The 18,937-nt window shown below is 42.2% G+C and overlaps 3 protein-coding genes across 17 annotated transcripts in view; 2 read left to right on the forward strand and 1 right to left on the reverse strand.

The window, feature by feature from the left end:
• Positions 1-3,982, reverse strand: part of afdna (afadin, adherens junction formation factor a) — a 49,752-nt gene extending 45,770 nt beyond the window's left edge. For 9 of the 15 annotated variants that reach the window (XR_015090713.1, XM_086060649.1, XM_086060656.1 and 6 more), the window contains exon 1: positions 3,644-3,981. Coding sequence is in view for 14 of the 15 variants with exons in the window: in XM_086060649.1 (XP_085916775.1) it covers positions 3,644-3,745 (102 nt within the window). In the remaining variant the exon portion in view is untranslated. Of the gene's footprint in view, positions 1-3,643 lie in introns of all 15 variants that reach the window. The other 6 variants (XM_086060645.1, XM_086060644.1, XM_086060654.1 and 3 more) reach the window with 2 other exon arrangements.
• Positions 3,983-9,258: 5,276 nt separating this feature from the next.
• Positions 9,259-13,849, forward strand: LOC147158855 (homeobox protein Nkx-2.2a-like). The gene is made up of 3 exons (XM_086061533.1): positions 9,259-9,347; positions 12,597-12,806; positions 12,957-13,849. Exons 2-3 carry the CDS (start codon positions 12,650-12,652, stop codon positions 13,403-13,405), a joined length of 606 nt encoding a protein of 201 aa, XP_085917659.1. The 5' UTR covers positions 9,259-9,347; positions 12,597-12,649; the 3' UTR covers positions 13,406-13,849.
• Positions 13,850-16,487: 2,638 nt separating this feature from the next.
• Positions 16,488-18,916, forward strand: LOC147158856 (homeobox protein Nkx-2.4-like). Its single transcript, XM_086061448.1, has 2 exons — positions 16,488-16,928; positions 18,075-18,916. The coding sequence occupies exons 1-2, from the start codon at positions 16,511-16,513 to the stop codon at positions 18,692-18,694; spliced, it is 1,038 nt and encodes a 345-aa protein (XP_085917574.1). The 5' UTR covers positions 16,488-16,510; the 3' UTR covers positions 18,695-18,916.
• Positions 18,917-18,937: the final 21 nt, after the last annotated feature.

An 18,937-nucleotide genomic window follows, 5' to 3' on the forward strand; every position in this document is an offset into this window, starting at 1 on the left:
TATATAAAAATAAATAAATAAATAAATACATAAAAATCACAAGCCACAGGAAGGCCGCAATCTCAGCACACACACACTTCCTGTGCACTTCCTGCTTCCTGTGCAGGAGCGAGGAGGGCGTGACGGCTTCCATGTTGAATTTCACGATGCTTTCCTCAATACTTTCTACGTGATTTTCCAACATTTTGAAGCCTCATTTTACATACTCGATTTTTTTTTTTGGGGGGGGGGCAAAGTTGATAACACCACCTTGTGTGGTGTGTCAACATTTACAATTACTTTCACATTACAGAAATTGGTATTTCTCCCAAAGTGGAGCAGACACAGGACTATTTCTATATTAGACAATCAAAGGTATATTTTCCGTAATATTTCAACAATCATCATGCCCAGGCCTTATAAATCAATTTTTTCAACATCTTTAATTGTCCCAAATGTGTAAAAAAGGCAAATAAATGGGTGACCTCAGCCACTGTGTCATATGCTTTCAAAGTAAAAGTTTATGAGTCATGTTGCTTCATGACAAATTGTCAAAACTTTAGTGGGCTCATTTCCCGCACCAAAAACAATTTTCGTCTTCCGCAATGATGCGATTATAAGCGGCAGTGGGTCCCCCACTGACGCTAACTTTTTGACCCGTTTTTTTGCTTAAGTCCAGCACTCGATTAAAGTTCCCGAGACATTTGGCTTCACGGACCTTCAAGTTCCAAAACACACTTGGCGGCGTCACAGGCTCGCCGTGGATACAATTACTCTGTCCGCGTGAGAGCATAGCAGAAACCAAAGAAGTGTTAGGTTGTGACATGTGAAGACCTTAGAACTGTATTTAAACGCATGACTGGGCTAAAAAAAAAATCAAAAAGGACAACAAGACGTTCTGAAATTCGGTTTATCTTATCAGGCAAAAGGAGTCGGCACAAAAAGCTGGACGTTCTACTTAAAATACCTTCAAAGAAGAAGAGATTACTGTCGCGGAAAGGAGACGGTTAAGCGCATGACGTGAACGTGCGTATTTCTTTAGCATTTTGAGCTCGTCAAGTGTCCACAACTCAGTGGAAATTCTTCGTTGCGATATGAAAATAGCAACAAATGTAAGTAAACTTATAACACGACTTATTAAGCCTTCGTTCGCCATCAGCGGGGCACACGGCGCAATTCCAACGTACGGTTAACCAGCGAGCTGTGCGGCGGCATCTTTAGAGAGCACCATTGTCAGACGCGAGTGCTCGCACGTCGTGCAGAGAACGATAGAATCCATTTTTCGAACTGCGTATTTCTCACAAGGGATAATAATTCAAATTCGGCCGCTTCCTTCCCTATTTTTGTTTCATGTCAAGTTTACAAGACAGTGAGTGTTATTATGCAGAAATGTTCATGTCCTTTGATCACTGCCATATTGAGCGAAACCGCAAGATTTTGGGGGGGACAAGACAGCCTTTAGTTGTCCGTAATGAAGTGTCCAGCGCAGCTCGTTGGCACGTCTGCAGACACAAGCGCTTGTTTTGGTCTGAAGTCTCGCAGCAAGACAAAAAAAGTTCCATGACTGGCATTAGTCACTAATCTTTGATCTCATCTCTTAGGCCACTAATTTGTTTAAAAAAAATAAAAATAGTGACTACTTGACCGTGTTCAATTTGAGGCAAAACTTCAGACTGCCTTTTTTTCTTTGTAATGCCACCACAGGAGAATATGGCCAACTAATTGTCAAGTGTGGAAGTGAGACAAATTGAAAATTTCAATTTTCATCTAAGAATATCAAAATGCCGCATGGAATTCAAAATGTCCTCCAAATGCAAGATTTTCTGGCATTTTACATCAGGCTAGTGTCGGGGCGAGAATGGGGGGGGGGGGGCAGGCCATGATGTTACGGGAGGGGATTAACCAGCTGACATGTGCAGCAAAGGCGGGGGGGGGGGGGGGTCATGCATCTGTTTGCATTTAACGGAACGCTACTGTCCGGTCCGTACAGTAAGTTCAGCAACAGACTTCAATTAATCAATCTTAAGAGACCCCCGATATTGAAAATAACTGACGTCTTGAAAAGTAAGAAGACTTCAAGAGGCCTCGAGAAATGGCCACGCCGTCCAGCCGTACAGTAAGAGCCTTGTTATTGTCGCGGTGGCCCTCGCACTGCGCACTAACCGACTTATTGTTGCGCTGGCCCTCATATAGTAACAAGACTTACGAGAGGCCTTGGAATCTGGCGACGTGTCAGTTAATCATCGGCGTACACAACTCTGGCCAACGGCTGGCCAGCTTCAATCCCGATGAATTAATCGGCTCAAGGGGAGAGGAGGGGACCCCGTGACCCCCCTCTCTCCTTATCCAAGATGGAGGAGGAAGGAAAGAAGGCGGGAGGGGTTTTTAGGGGGGGGGGGGTGTAAGCTGCCGCTTAAAAACACAGCGACTGACACAATCGCAATCATGGCCATAAATCAAAAGCGGTCAGCCGTGAGATGCTCAGGTTCGGGGTGACGTTATTGATCAACTTGTTAAGAAGCGGCATGGAGACGTCGCCGGAGACAAATGCTGCTTGGTTTTGTTGGCCGTTGGCATAAAAGCCCACCAGAGTTATTTAATAAGACAATAATGTGTAGTTATTAGTGGTCCAATAAAACAATGTGTTGCAGTAATTAGGAATGAATCATGTCAAGACAGACAATGCACTGAGAAGTGTGTGTGGGGGGGGGGGGGACAAAAACACCTCACCACATATAAACACGAAGCTCCTGTTTTGGGGTAATACTTAAAAAGATGACATCTATTTATCAAGAATAAAATCGTAGCTGCGTTGCTACTACTTGCATGCTAGCCACCACTACCATCGCGTAGCATGACGTTTACAAACAACGTGAATCATTGACACCATATTATGGACGAAGGCGTTTTGTAAGTGTAGTTTAGAGGCGTGTAAGAATGTACGTACTTAAACTAATCCAAATAGCGGGGCTAGTCGGTGTCTCCTCGTTGGTAGAGAACAACACCGCCAGACTCGCTTGGAAAATGTGCCACTTTAAGGGCTGCGTAGCCTCGACGGCGTCCAACATGACACCTGAACACTTGAAAAGAAGTAGCCGCTGTTCGCTCCATATTCGGACCCGCTTACTTTGCCCTAACACACAAGAGTATATTTGTAAAAACAACAGAGTTATGAATTGTTCGCTGTGATGTGTTTTTGGGAAGGCTGTTGTTAACATTCCCATTTCACCTCCAGAACGCACAGCTGTGTCCGGTAGCAAGTAGCTGCTACCTCGCTACGTCAAATCACAATTACTGCGTGATTTCGACTCCAAATAGGCCGCTAATATAAGCCTAAATGACTGTAAACGCTTTCTTTAAAAGTACAAATGTGAAAATGTACCACGTTTTTTTAAGTTTAATGACTCTAACTCCGCGGCATCGTAAATGGCCAGTTTTCCCAACGGAGTCTGGTGTACATTTATCTTCCTCCAAGCGCGGAACTTGCGGGACTTCCCAGGGAGGAAAGCGACTAAAGCACGCCGCCCACCGCGGTTCCTAAGCGGCATTCCCGAGGCGCGTAGCGGGGTCGGTCGGAAACGGGGGTGGGGGGGGGGGGGGGGGGGGGGGGTCGAGGGCCTGCTGCACCGCGGCCTATCCTGCTGCTCCGAGGCCGGTCGCCTACCTCTGTGGGCCGGCTGATCTCGAACAGGTCGAGCCGGTTGGCGTTCCAGTGGTTGATGATGTCGGCCAGTTTCCTCCTCTCCTCCTCCCTGTTGCCCGACATGCTGCACCGTCTCTCCGACCCTCTCCGGCTGTATTTGTAATTTAAAATTTTAAATAAAAATAGGATAGTCCAAACGGGGTGGCTGCTCCAGACGCCGACGTTTTCCCTTGTACGGCTGCGTCCTCTCGTCTCTGCCTCGCCGCCGCGACCTATGTTGTGTGCGTGAGTGTGTTGGGTTTGAGCTTGGCCAGCCCCGGTGAGATTCGGCGCGCCCCCGATGCAACAGGACGCGGGCACGCGCGCCGCTGGGCTTAACCGTTTAAAGTCCAAAGCCATGACGTCACAGAGGAAGCGACGTGTTATAAACCGCAAGACCAAACATTTGTGTTCTAATTGTTTGAATTGTATACAATGTTTATATTCTATCGTATAACACCAAACATTATGAACGTGACTGAATATATGGATTGTTGATATCTGCCATTTATTATCGCATAGTCTAAAGTTTAGACTCTAAACTGAATTACAGAATTTTGCTTCGGACATGCAGTATGACGTCACTTCCTTTCAAAAAAAGACCACGTGAGCGTTGTAGTCGGTGTTTATGTTTAATGCAGAGCATTGAGTGGCGTGTCTCATTATCCAAACACAGCTGTTTTTAAGCAATTTCCTTACTTTTTCTTTTCTCTGAGTTTTCAAAAGCTTATTGCTGTGTTAAATAAAACTGCTCAGTACAGAAATCTATATAAACTAATTTATCTGTATGTATTGTTTTATATTAAATCGCTGGCGTCAGTTCGAAACCTCGTAAGTCACAATTTGGTCAATTAAAAACAATTCTAAAATCTATACCATTGGTCAGTCCACACGTGTGGGTTTTATATTTACAAGTTATTGACCAATGGTGTTGAAAATGGCTCGCTCTCTTTGATGATGCAACGTTAACGGTTGAACATTTGGGGTCTCCTGAAAAATGACCAATTCTGAGAATAAGAATCATTCCTGTAATGAAAATATTTTGAAAATGCATTTTCAAAGCAGACTTTGAGTGGCAGTCTAGTGTCTCTTTTTTTCGCGAGGCTAGCTAGGAAATTTAGTGCTTGATTTAAAACATCTACTTTCATCTGTTAGTTTGTTTCAAAAGTGGAGGCCTCTGCGGGCTTTTTGCTATCATTAACACAAAAAAAAAAAAAAAACTCCTTTTTATCTTAAACAGTAACATGTTTACACTAAATATGTACAAACTCTGCTTCAGCTGTGGCGGCGAAACGATAAGAAATAAAGCTCCACGAACAAACTATCTGCGTGAAGAGGGAAAACAGATAAGAGGCGGCACGTTACGGTCAAAGGGAAAGACATAATCATTGATAAGGACATCAGAATGTCACGGGACGCTTGTCCATGTAAGAAAAAAAAGATGAAAGCAGCAGATGCGAAACGTTTATCGTGCCAAAACTGTGTTGTTGTTGTACGCACACAATCAGCGCGACGCTGTGACATCACACAGGAAGTGGTGGCGCTATCTGGCCACGTTGGGTTTCCTCTTGTGGTTTTACTACTTCTGAATTTCAGTATTGCTGCAGTTCACAGCAGTCGTCTGCTCTTTGTCTGCACTTGCAAGACAATTCTGAGCACTAGTAGAATCACTACAATGCACTAGTAGCACAACTCTGTCTTCGTAGTAATGTTTTTTACACTACCAGTACTACTATTCTATAGCTAACCTTTATAGTCCCACAATGGGGACAGTTGCAATTTGCATTTGGCCTACTAGTACGCAATTAAAGCTTTCTAGTGCTGCACTTGGAACACTTCAAGACAAAGACTCTCACGACTAGTGCAGCACAGTTTTGATGTTTTTTTCAACACTTTTTTTTCTTTTAGGTTGTTGTGACTCACACGTGATGTCACGAACGCACTCGTGCGCGCGCGTGTTTTCAGGGAAGTCACGCCATGCGGTCTGTGGCAACAGGTGGGCGTCCATTGGACTCCCTCAACTATTTTGAGGGGAGATTTGGATGACATGTTGATTGCTTCTGAGCAACTGTTTCATTCTTTTTTTTTTATTGATTTATTTATTCTAAACAATAGCATAAAAACTTCAGCACAACAAAAACATTTGGAGATATATTTCCCCTTTTTTTAGCAACTGGTTTATCTAATTTTATTGAAAATAGAATTAAATATATTAATAAAATAAACAATTTTGTATTTGCATTTCACGTTTTTAATTTTATTGTATTAAATCATTTCTGGATTAATTCTAACTAAATTAATTATTATTATTGTTCATTTTATGTGCTCTTTTTAACCATTGGTTGATCTGTTTTACTGTAAATAAAATATATTTGAGAAAGAAACCCTTTTTAAAAACGTGTGATGACATTTAAGAGGATAAGGCGTCAGCACTTCATCTTTTGACACACGAGCAAAGCCACTGCCTCTATTTTTAGATTGTGGCAGATTTCACTTTTAACCGCCGTCCGCCCTCGACGTGCACCGTAATCCTCCTCCCACTTGAGTCACGCCGACTTACTGGAAACTAGGAAGACTCCACGGGTAGCATAACAATACTGGCAGGCATTTTTTTTTTTTTTGATCCTCTGCGAAGAACAACTAATCCATGGACAGTATAATCCTCTGTCGGTAATATACTGCCCCCAAGTGGTCAAGACGAACACACCAGAAGGAGCAGCACATTTACCATGAACAAAAGCAAAAAAAATGTTTTCATGCTTGACATTCATTTTAATTATATAATTACTGAAAAATAAATTCCACACTTATTACATGAAGTATAATGTATATTATGTACTATAGTAAGTATTTATGGCCATGAAATCATTGGGTCTGCTGAGACATGTCGGACTTAAGCAGATATGAAGCTCGTGTGTGTGTTTGTCTGTGTCAGCCGCCACCACTCAGCACTAGTCCATTAAGTCAGCCTTTGTCAAGCGTGCACTGTGACAGACGCACGCACAAACACTCACACACACACACACACAACGCAAGCTCCCACACAACAAAACGCATTGTGCCAAACCTTAGACACAACACACACACATATAATGTAGATCGGCACACTCACTGGCCAGCTCATTAGGTACGCGAGCCAATGACATCCAATGAAAAGAAATTCTCGGAATCATCAAATTTGAAGCCTGTCCACATTAGATGACATAGGGGGGGAAAAAAATCAGTCTGTCTGTCTAAGGAGGACACAAATACAAAGTAAACGTGTGATCAAAATTACGTAACATTATATCATTGCACATGCTGAATAAAAGGTCAAAAATGGGCCAATAGGTTCAAATTAAACAGACCGGCCAAAAGTAGTGTGGACCTTTCAAATGTACAAGTTAATACGACTAAGAACAAAAAGTGTGAGTTGTGGTATGCATGGTGAGCAATAATTACTTCATTCAGCGTGAAATCTTTTTAACCGACCCCAGAGCTGATGACTTTTGTGTTGTATGAATGGCAATATGTGGAAACAGCTTTATTTGACCTTCTATCATCTAATAGAAGTGCATTGAAATTTTAGAAAAAAATGATTTTACAATTTATTGTCAAATGTTGTTGCACATTTACCAAATTTGGTGAGTTTCTGACCGCGTTGTGGCCCCAGAAAGGCTCATTTGAAACAAGATTTTGGGGGGGGGGATTGACATTGTCGGAGAGCTTTTTATAAAAAAATGTGTATTGTTTTGTTATAGTTTTCAGTGTATAAATTTAACCCACAACTTGGACTGCACCCGCTCTCGTTTGGGAGCGTCCTCCCGAGTCGTTAACGACATAAAGTCAATGAGGCTCGATGGGTTGCAGATGTTAAAACCAAGATGTCGAATTGCTTGTTCAACGGCGCTGAAACGTAATTGGCTGCTTTTATCACGCTGCGGGCCATCAAGGCTGCGTAAAAAGTCGGAATACAGTCGGAGAGACTGTAGTATTTTTTTTATTTTATTTGTTTGTTTATTATTTGTATTATTTATTTATTTTCCTTCCTCCTCAAACTGGCCACACGAGCGGACTATCCAAAGTGAAAACAAAAATTCTAGATGTAGACGTAGCTAGCTAGCTAACCGCATGTTAGCGAGCTAACCACATGTTGAATAATCATTTAGTTCAGATCAGATACATTTGGGAAGGGTCAAGTTGGCTACTATTGTGTTATTTTAGCCATGCCCCCCCCCAAAAAAAAGTCAGGAAAACTAAAGATGGTGAAAAACACTTTGATGCAAGCATAATAATAGCTCTCAGTTTTTTCATGTGTTTTTTACGCGATTCTCTTCAAACATTTCAAATGAATTTAGAAGCAATTCTCTAAATTCACTTCACAAGGGGGTCTTTAAATTGTATTTTGAGTACAGATTTGTGTTTTTAATGCCGTTTCATCAAAATCGTTTTTCTCGCGTGTTTTGACCAATTCTGCCCACGCTGTGCAGTTGAGCAACATGAAGTCTGCTTGACACGTCTACCATGAGTTGACCTAAGAAAAAAAGTAAGTCAGTAAGAAAAGACAGAAAGTCTGCCAGTTTGCCCAGAATATTAACGACAAGTTGACAACATTGACACACGCAGCACATGTTAATGTGCCTTTTAATGATGTTAGCTTAGCATACTGCTCTCATTTGTTCACACCTCAAATTGCTTACAATGGACTCTTTCACGTGCGTATCCTGCACTCAACAGATGTTTCCTGTGATAAATGATGATGAATAGGCTGGCGACATGGTGCGAGAACTATACCGAACATTAAAAAAAATGTTTTAAAGTGTACTAATAGATAACATATAGAAGAGATACGCTTTTTATTCACATCACTTCACAGATTTTTATTTTTATTTTCCTTTTTTTTGCAATTGTGACAATGTCTTTGGCGCACACGAAAGGTCAGACTTATACAACCATAATGGCGTTTGACTTTACAGATGTCACTGTATGTCCTATCGATGCGGTTAATTATTCATGTTGGATGATGCCGTTAAGCAATGTTGTCGTCACGCAACATTGATTTAATTGACATTTTACGGCGCCGCGGGGCTTTTGTGGCGCTTTTAAATGTCAACGAGTGTTCCGGCTGGGTGGTCCCCGCTGTCGCCATACAATATCATTATGTGACAGTCATACAGTTGGTCATATAGAACATAAGGCAACGCTACATTTCCTGTTACTTTGGGTGTTTGTGTCTGTTAAAAATGTTTTCAGAAAGACTTCGGTAGTTTCGTACTTTTCAACCTAAACTTGTACTACTTTAATGCTCACCGTAAAATGTGAAACGTTTGACTTTTGCTGGCATGCATGATGATGTGAAGTCCAATTTTTGATCGCATACTGGGTACGCTCAATGCTAACGTCGCAGAAACATGTTGCAAAATTCATCCGAATTACAATTACGTACTATGAATGGCATTTTGTCTGTCAGAGTGACAATGGCGAGGCCGCTAATTGCTAAGAAGATTGAGTGACTGGCATCAGCTGCCTCCCGAGTCCCGACCGGCTTTTTGCGCGCTAGCTTGTGGGCTAGCTAGCAGGGCTGCCGGCCGAGCCGGTCAAACCAGTTTGGAGGTTCGCGTGGGTCGCGTCTGCCAGAAGGGAAGGAAGGAATGTCAATAAGCACACTTTGAAAGTGCACAAGGTGGTCGTGGTGGGTCCAGTTTTGGTAAGTAGTGCTTAGACTACAGATATAAAACAGAAGATAATAACACAAATCACTTTGGTTTTAAATATGACCATTTCTTGTACCCGCTGGACTTTTGGAGAAGTTAGCCATTTTAGCTAGCATGAGCCACAAGGTGTTTGTTTCTTGTTTTGTTTTTGTTTTTTGAGGGGGAAAGGGGGGGTAAATATTCAGCCCCTTAAGTCAGAAAAGTGAAACTTGGTAAAAATGAATAGACCCACAAAAAAGTCTATAGAAGCCATGCCCATAAAAGCACAGGAAGTCAGCCATTTTAGCTAGCATAAGCCATTACAACGTGTTTTTTGGGGGGGAATTTTTTTTTTCAAATTCAGCCCCTTAAGTCAGTTTCACTTAGCAAAAAGAAATTTGGTAAAAATGTTTACCATGAATAGACACAAAAAAAGTCTCTAGAAGCCATGCCCATAAAAGCACAGGGAGTCAGCCATTTTAGCTAGCATGAGCCAACCATTACAAGGTGTTTTTTGGGGAAACTTTTCAAAAATGCATGCCCCTTAAGTCAGTTTCACTTAGTAAAATGAAATTAGTTAAAAATATTTATCATGAGTAGACCCACAAAAAAAGTATCTAGAAGCCATGCCCATAAAAGCACAGGAAGTCAGCCATTTTAGCTCGCTTTAGGAGGCATTATAGGGTGATTTGGGGGGGGGGGGGGGGGGTTTGTTGTTGTTTTTAAATCAGCCCCTAAAGTAATTTTCACTTAGCCGCATGAAATTTGGTCAACATATCTATCATGCGTAGACCAAAAAGACACCGGAAGTTTGCCATTTATGGTCATTTTAGAGGGGAAATTCAGGACTTTAAACGGGTAAAATTCAGCTTTCTGTTAGCAACATTGAAATTTGGTAGGTATGTCTTATCAAGGTTATATGGTTTTCAAACAAGGCGCTGAATTGAGGATGAAGAAAACACTCCTCCGCAATTCCTGCATGAAAAGAAACACTTGAGCTGAGCCACAAAGGATGTCATTTGCCTGTTTAATTACCGGGTTAGTGCAAGTGTGTGCGCGTTTGTGCGGTGTGCGACACTCAAAACGTAAACACACGAGAAGAATGCAGCCTCGATGAAAGGTTGGAGATAGAAATGGGAAGCAAACAAAGTGAGAGCTGAATAATTCATTTAGTTTTTCGGAGGTAACAGTTGAGCACTTAAAAAAAAAAAAACCTGCTCAGAGAACTTCCTAGTTGGCGATGATCAAAGTGATTATTGGGCATATTCCGTCTTATTCATTCAAAATTTCCGAATTGCATGGTTTTTTTTTGGAGGGGGGGGGGGGGCATGCTGAAAGCAACAGTGTGTGGCTCAGCATCTCTGCCTGGTTTTGTTCATTGTGCTGCTGCTGCTGCTGCTGCTGCTGGGAGCACAACAGCGCAGATGTACTGTGTCAGCGAACACGATCACAATGGACCGGCTGCCACACACACAATGTAAAAAGTGTCAAATGTACACATTGTGAGAGATCACGTCAAAAGGATAAATGCAGATGTTAGACGTGTTTCTTTTTTTAAATTAACATAATCAAAACGTGACAAAAGGTCTTCCCTTTCATTTTTTACATTTAAATCTGTAAAAAAATTCAATAAATAGCCCAACTATAAATCACCTGTTAACCAAATATTAACCGAATTTGGGCACCTCCAATATATATTTAATTGATAGTTGATTTTTTTCTTTACTCGCACATTTGTTGTGGAATTAATGCAAAAAAAAAAAAATCAAGTAGTTTAGGTTATTTTCATTTAACAATATGGTACTTAAATTACGGGACGGACTGCATACATTTTGAAAGTAACCTTTCCAATCCTGCTCATCATTTTTTTTTTTAAGTGGACTGGATGCGTCCCGATCTGTACTGCGGTTAGTCAGCCACAAGAGGGAAGTAGAGCGCTCCTGTTCTGTATTTCATGTTGCGAGTGAGTCCGTGGCATGAAAAGACCAGCAGGTGGCAGCAAAAGAACACAAAAGAAAAGCACACGCGGTTTACATACTGTATGTGTACGGTACATACGCACGCACACGTACGTGCGCGCTCGCGTTTTACACGATAGTGAAAATGTTAAGACAATAATAACATAAGTGGTCATAATTAAGTACCAAAATTCCTCCACAAATGAATGCTTACAATTCGTCAGACAATAAAAACAATCATATTTACTGCAACAATATTCCTTCTGCAACCACAAGTGCAATAACGCGTATGATCAAATATGAATGCAAAGTGATTTTTTTCTTCTTCTTTTTTAGCAGAAACGAATTTTTTCCTATGATTGATATATGACGTTCTGATTATTATTATGATGTAATTATCAATATTTCTAAACAACCCCTCAGCTGATGACTTAAATTGTTATTTAATCAAATATGCATTGGACGTGTGATCTTTGTTTTTGTTTTAAGGAAAGCTTCTAAAAAGGTTTAGATACATTTTTTTCAATGAATCTTTTTTTAATTATTATTATTTTCTATTCAGCAAACCCTGTAACAAACAAAAGTTGTTTTTTATATTATATAAACATGTTTTTATATTTTAAAAGCATTTAGGCCTACTATTTATCATCAAATTTCTTAATGCGACGTTTTAACAAAAACATTTTGATTATGTAAATAATGTAATAACACTTATTATGCTAAACAGGACATATTACTTAACCCCCCCTCCCCCCAGTTAATCTTTGTGAATTTTGATATATACATTTTTCCTTTTTCTATTTTGCTTTTTTATTATTGAAAAGGGGAAAAGAAAAGACAGAAAGAAGAAAAAGACAAAACATTTTGTTATAAATTCACGTTATTATATAAGTTTAAACATACTGTAGGCTATACTTTATCTTTTCTGTGTGTAGATTTCTTTAGAATTATTGATTTGTGGTTGGACGTAATCTGCCTTTTGTGCCTTGAACATGCAATCAAAAAAATCTAGTGTAGAATTGATTTTCTTTGTTAGCGCTTTTTGTCGCATTGTTAAAAAACAAAACAAAAAATATTTGCTTATTGTTTGTTTGCGTTGCGGCCGCTGCCAAATTTGGTCCAAAGTCAACCGGAAGTGCCCGAGTGACGACTTTGACCCACCTCCTCCTCCTCGCGCCTTTTTAACGGCCACGCGCCCCTTTTGCGTGCGCGTGCGTGCGTGCGTCCTCCTGGCAGATGCTCCAACAGTCAAGGCTCACTTCTAGAACAAGAACACATTAGAAGTTTTTTTTGTTTTTAATGCAGAATACAAACACAAATTGGCACAACTTTGTGTACGTGTTTCCTGCCTACCGGCCATGTCTTTGGGTGTGAGCGGCGGTTCCCGCGCGGGCTTCTCGGTGCGGGACATTCTGGACCTGCCGGATTCTGCGGGGACGTGCTGCGGTTCCGGTGTCGAGGAACCGGAAGAAGACGAGGCCGACGCCTCGGCCGAGGCCCGTTTTGAGCTGTCACGTGAGTACACGGACAAAGTGGTTGTTCCCCACGTCTGAGGTTCTGGGTTCGAGTCTCGCCGCCGTTTGCATGTAATCAAAACGACAAATGAGTCAGCTGAATCATTGATTGATAAATGAGCGACCGTTTGACGACGACTTTTCCTCCCAGGCGCGTCCACGGACGCGGGACGCGACGCCGGCGAGCGCGTCGCCGTCGGCCGGAAGCGGCGCGTCCTCTTCTCCAAAGCGCAGACGTCGGAACTGGAGCGGCGCTTCCGGCAGCAGCGCTACCTGAGCGCGTCCGAGAGGGAGCACCTGGCCGGCCGCATCCTGCTGACCCCCAACCAGGTCAAGATCTGGTTCCAGAACCACCGCTACAAAATGAAGCGCGCGCGCGCCGAGCGCAGTTTGGAGGCGCTGCGGATTCTGCAGGCGCAACGCGGGTTCGCCGCTGCCGCCGGTGTCTTCCCGGCGGTTCTGCTGCGGGACGAGAAGCCGTGCGAGCGGCCCCGGTTCCACCGAGACCTGCTGTTGGCATTTCCGCTGTGCGCCTACGCGCACGTTGCTCACCCTGAACAACATGAACGGGCCCTCGCGCGGATCACCTGCTGGAACTAATGGACCTGAGACCCGTGCGCGTGCGTGATACTTCAGTGGATTATTAAAAAAAAAAAATGCGAGTTTTTAAATTATTGTAGGGTTCGTATTTTTTTATGTTAATGGTAAAAAAAAATTGAACGTTTTTTTTTTCACTTGGACAGATTGTAAAGTAAATTCCACGTTAAATATGTTTTTCTAAATTATTTCTTTATCGCTTGCTGGAATTTGTCAGTCAGTTTTTTTGTACTTTCAAAAATGTTTTTATTTATGTGATGGGTAGAAAGCATGTCAGTAAAATAAAGTCCCTAATTTGATGACGTTTGGTCATTAAAATGTGATTACATGACGTCATTTCCCTTCTTTATAACATTTTGATATGCAGCCAACGTGTTCAAATCATGTCAATTCAAAGGACCCCCCCCTCCTTCATTTACATGTATTATCCAAAGTACATGAACAATAATTGGCGAAACATAAAAATATAATTTCTTTTTGACTCAATTTTAACAAAACGGGTTATTTTGTGTTGTGTCGCATGTTTTTCAGTGGAAATGTGTGTGCCACAGTGCGTGTGTGTACATGGTTGAAGTCAGTGGGGGGTGAGGTCCCCCCCCCCCCCCCCCCCCCAGCAGGACATCCTTCCATGCGAGCTGTGACAAACACAAGAAAAGAAGACCCATCATTACGACTTCAAAATGTTTGCTCACAGCGCAATTTGCACCCACCAATTATTATTATTATTATTTTTTGGTCATCTCACGGAGTGATGCTTGATGCGCACAATAAACACGCAGCAACATCAATAAATTCGACGAACGTGAGTAGAAAATGCAGCGTAGCAGCAACAGACAAGCAGAAGTTAACGCAATGAACATTTCTGTCAAAATACATTTTCATTGGAATAAAAAATATATATATATCGGTCTGAACTGTGAAAATTATTTTTTAAATAGGCCTCTAAGTTTAGATATGTAAATATGTGAAGCCAATAAACTATTAGAAGGGAATTAAGACGCCTCAGACGCTGATTATTCGTTGAAACGACTCACGATGTGGCCAGGCCTGTGACGTCACGTCCTCAGGATAAATCATCCACTCGTGACGTCACATAGGCGATAGAAAACGTGGAGAGAAAAAAAGATTTTAAAAAGTGCAGTTATCTACTGAAGCCATACAAAACATTGCAACATTTTCATTATTCTGCTTATTGTTGTTAGCATTCGACTGCAACACGAGGCTTCACTTTGACCTCATCCTTCAAGCAGTAGAAATTCCAACATGTAGTTCATCGAGCGGGGCGGCAGGTGGCAGCACAATCTTGCCCAATTACGCACACGCACGCACACCCACGCACGCACGGCTGTCTTGTCGCCAGTCACCGCCATGGCTTTTCCCAGCATATAATATCGATCTGTTTAATAGAGAAAATGACGTCATCAGTAGGTTTCACTTACGATAGCGCGAAGCCACCAATTTACTGTTAATTAAAAAATAAATAAAAAATCAAGCCACAATAACTATACAGTCTCCATCAGCAGCGACGAAACAATAGGCTGTTACTACTACTATAATAATAATAATGATAATAATAATAATAATGACAATAATAATAATGCTACACTACAACAAAAGACAATAACAATGACGACGATACTTGGCGGCCAAAACGGAAGTGACGTCATGTGTACTGATATCACGACATCTGTTCCTTATGCATTCTTTCGTTGACATTTGACGGGCAACTAGTCAGTTGTTTGTCTTTATGTTAATAATAAAATAATAATAATAATAATTGTCTAATCGAGTCGCGTTCGGCGCGGATGTGATGCGGCTGTTGCCATGGTTACAGTGAGGCCACGTCACATGGTCATTGGTCACACAGTAAAAAAAAAAACGAGAGGGATTAAGGAAATAATCCGCCAAAATTAATATGGCTGTGTTTGAAGACAGTTTGCGAAATCGTGCAAATATAAGATACACGAGTGATGTGACGTTCACGGATTTTTGCCAGCTCATTTTTCCAGGTTTTTCATGAAGCGATTTGGAGTGCAGGATGAGTCTAATAAAAATGTATCTGTCAAAACAAACCCCCCAAAAACGACACATTTCCAGAACACTAAACAGAACCACTAATAGAGAGTAATTTTTTGTCTCAAGACTCAACTCAACGTCATTTGTAGAGCATTAAAGTGTCTACTCGCTGGAGCCAGCTGGTCTGGACGGGGGTACTTACATAGGCTAAAGCCCCCCCTCAAAACCCGCCCCCCCTTGAAATGGTCTACACCATTTGAAGGCTCTCATCTGATTGGTCCACTGGGCAGAGGATTAAAGTGACAACAGGAATGCGACTGTTCCACAGGTTTTTATTTATTTATTTAGTTTTTGTTGTTGTAGACTTAGTACCTTAAGCATATTTAGCAACTTTATCATCTTTTTAATGTTTTTAACCATTTAAATTGTTTGCCTACATTACCCACAATGCAACTAACTTGTAACTTTTTCTTTTTAACATCGATTGTGACATTGGATTGATATTATCACCCACTTGTAAAATAACCATCACATTTCCATTTTCATGTGAGATAATTAAAAAAAAAAAAGTGCATATAGTAAGAAAATGAATGAAAGACGATCAACTTACGCTCCAGGCCGGAAGTCATCATGTAACAGGCCGGATATAGGAGGAGCTCCGCGAACATTCTGTAACCATCAAACACTTTCTGTCAAATATATCAATATTAAAATCAATGGAGATGAACTTTCATATTGCATTGAATTTTTGTTCACTTTTTAAACGTGTCATAAATACAAAGTAACTCATTTATGAGTTAGTAAATATCGAGCCTGTTTATTTTGAGTTCGATCAACTTGTCTATTTTCAACGAGCTTGTTTGGCATTTCAGCAAATTGCAAATAACAACAATATACATAATTACAAGTAGCCCAAAGTTGACTCACCTGCAAAGTTGTTGAGGATGCGCCTTGACGTCCAAGCTGTCAATCACCGCTCCTGGGCCCGCCCCCTCTCCCCCCCCCTTACACAGGGTGGGATAAGGTCTCACGACGTCCGGGCCTCATCGCGCATGCAACAGGAGGAGGGAGGGAGGCGTCCTTGCGTCCAGCATGTCCCTGAGCCCCCCCAGACACTCCACCCCCTTCTCGGTCACCGACATCCTGCAGCACAGCCACATGGACGACGTGTACCGGAGGTTCGGCGGCGCCGTGCAGGAGCCCGGCCCGGGGAGCCTGTACCGGTACCAGCAGGAGGCCGCCGCCGTGCCGCATCAGCATCAACATCAGCATCTTCATCATCATCATCAGCAGCAGCAGCAGCACCACCACGAGCAGCTTCACCTCTCCACTTCGTCCGCGTCCTACAACGTCGCCAACGGCGTGCCGCACTTCCCGGGTTCGGTCGCGGGGTTCTGCGGCGGCGGCGGCGGAGGCGGAGGCGGCGGAGGAGGAGGGGAGATGCCGGCCTACCAGGAGTCCCTGAGAGGGACGGCCTGGTACAGCGGCCCCGAAACAAGATACGCACCAAGTTAGTTAATTTCGATCAACTTTTCACAAACTATTTATTTACAGGCGCATTGAAATCGTTTGAAATGAGTGAAATGCAGCGGCAGTAATTCATCTTTTTTTTTTTTTTTTTTTTTAGGAGACGGGGGGAAAAGGATGCAAACCCCTTAAAATAAAAAAAATATCCGTTAGAAATAACCCACGATATAGTTGAAAATAGGTTACGGGTAAAAACTTTAAAAACAAAAGTTTTTCTTTGAACGAAAAATGACTGAAAAGTCACAAATCAAAGTGAAAGTGAGCTACCATAGCGTTTTTCTCAGATTAAAAAAAAATATTATTAAAGAAACACGAATAGTTTATTAAATTATCACCAAGATTACATTATTTCGAGGCAAGATTGAACTCGTTTTTTTTTTTTTGTTAATCAATAAGTTACTAACTGCTGCAGTTTTAAAAAGTTACTTAGACTTTCATCTTTTAATTTTAAAAGCTGAAAAACTTGCGTGGTGTTATAAATTCGCAAAATGTGTAGTTTACATGTTTTTCTGTTAAAATAAATAACAATTATAATAAATTAATAAATACAAGTTTATCCGTAGTTTTTTTTTTGTCGCTTTCAGTTTGCGTCTGTATGAATTGTAAAAATTATTTATTTCAAAGCGTCCTCTGTATTGAAAAAACACAAAAAGATCAAGTGTGAGTGATTTCAATATTGCGGAATTTAATTCATTCACTTTATTACATTTCAACATTAATTTTTGTGTTCATTCCCAAACTATGACGGTCGTTTTTTTTTGCTGAAGTTTAAATTTCTTATTACACAATGAAATCTTTTTCCGTTTAAATCAATTCGCGACGAGACAAATTATTTTGTATAAGGCCTAATTCCACTTTTACTACTGAGCCATAATTGGATTTTTAGCCACATTTTGAACATGATATAATGCATTTTACATGCATGGCAAGGCTATTTTTATCGGCTATAATAACTGCACATTTTAATTCACATCGATGCTATAAGTTTTGCCATGAATAAAGCCTATTTATAGTCAATTAATAAAATTAAAAAAATAAATGCAACTCGATAGCTCTTTGCTAATTCTCCGACGTGAAAGAGGCCTGACGGATGTTTTCATTGACTTCCCCGTCGCTTTCCTTTTTCCAGTTTCCCGGCTGGTGGGCTCCTGCGGCGGGATGAGCGTGCACGCGGGGATGCCCGGAGGCCTGTTGGCCTTGGACGGAGTCGCCAAGTCGGCGCTGTCGGCCCCGCGGAGGAAGCGCCGGGTGCTCTTCTCGCAGGCGCAAGTCTTCGAGCTGGAGCGCCGCTTCAAGCAGCAGAAGTACCTGTCGGCCCCCGAGAGGGAGCACCTGGCCGGCCTCATCCACCTCACGCCCAACCAGGTCAAGATCTGGTTCCAGAACCACCGCTACAAGCTCAAGCGGCAAGTGAAGGACAAGGCGGCGCAGCAGCAGCAGCAGCAGCAGCAAGATGGCGGCGGCCTGTGCGCACTCGCCCGCCAAAACTCGCCCATGTTAGCGAAAGCCAGCCGGGTTGGGGGCAACTCCGACCCTGCGACGGAGGTCAAGATGAGCGTGAGCCAGCAGCTGCAGCGGGATGCCCGGGAGGAGCCGGAGGGCCAGGAGCACCAGGGCAAGGGGGGGCCCTCGCCCGGCCCCCACGCAACGGGCCTCCGCGCCCACACGGATACGGCCCTGCTCGACTATGCTGGAGGCATGCTGGCTTCCTCGGTGGGATCCACTTTGCTCTACGGCAGAACTTGGTAGGACCGAAGCGGACCCGGGAGCAGAATCGGACATGGAAGCTTTCACTTGGGTGATTTTTTTTTTCTTTTCTTCTCTTTTTGGAACTTGGAGCCAAAGTTGGATTTCAGACTCCTGATGAATTATTTCAGCTTTCTTTGTGCTCATTTCAATTGTCAATAAATATTTGCATTTTTAACTCCCCATCCCTTTTAAATTTAGATAATTAATTCAAAGTTGCGCCAACATTTTAAACCCATTTTGTGG

This window comes from Leptonotus elevatus, chromosome 18 (assembly GCF_054856555.1).
Source record: "Leptonotus elevatus isolate MCC_2025b chromosome 18, RoL_Lele_1.0, whole genome shotgun sequence".
Classification (NCBI taxonomy): Eukaryota; Metazoa; Chordata; class Actinopteri; order Syngnathiformes; family Syngnathidae; genus Leptonotus; species Leptonotus elevatus.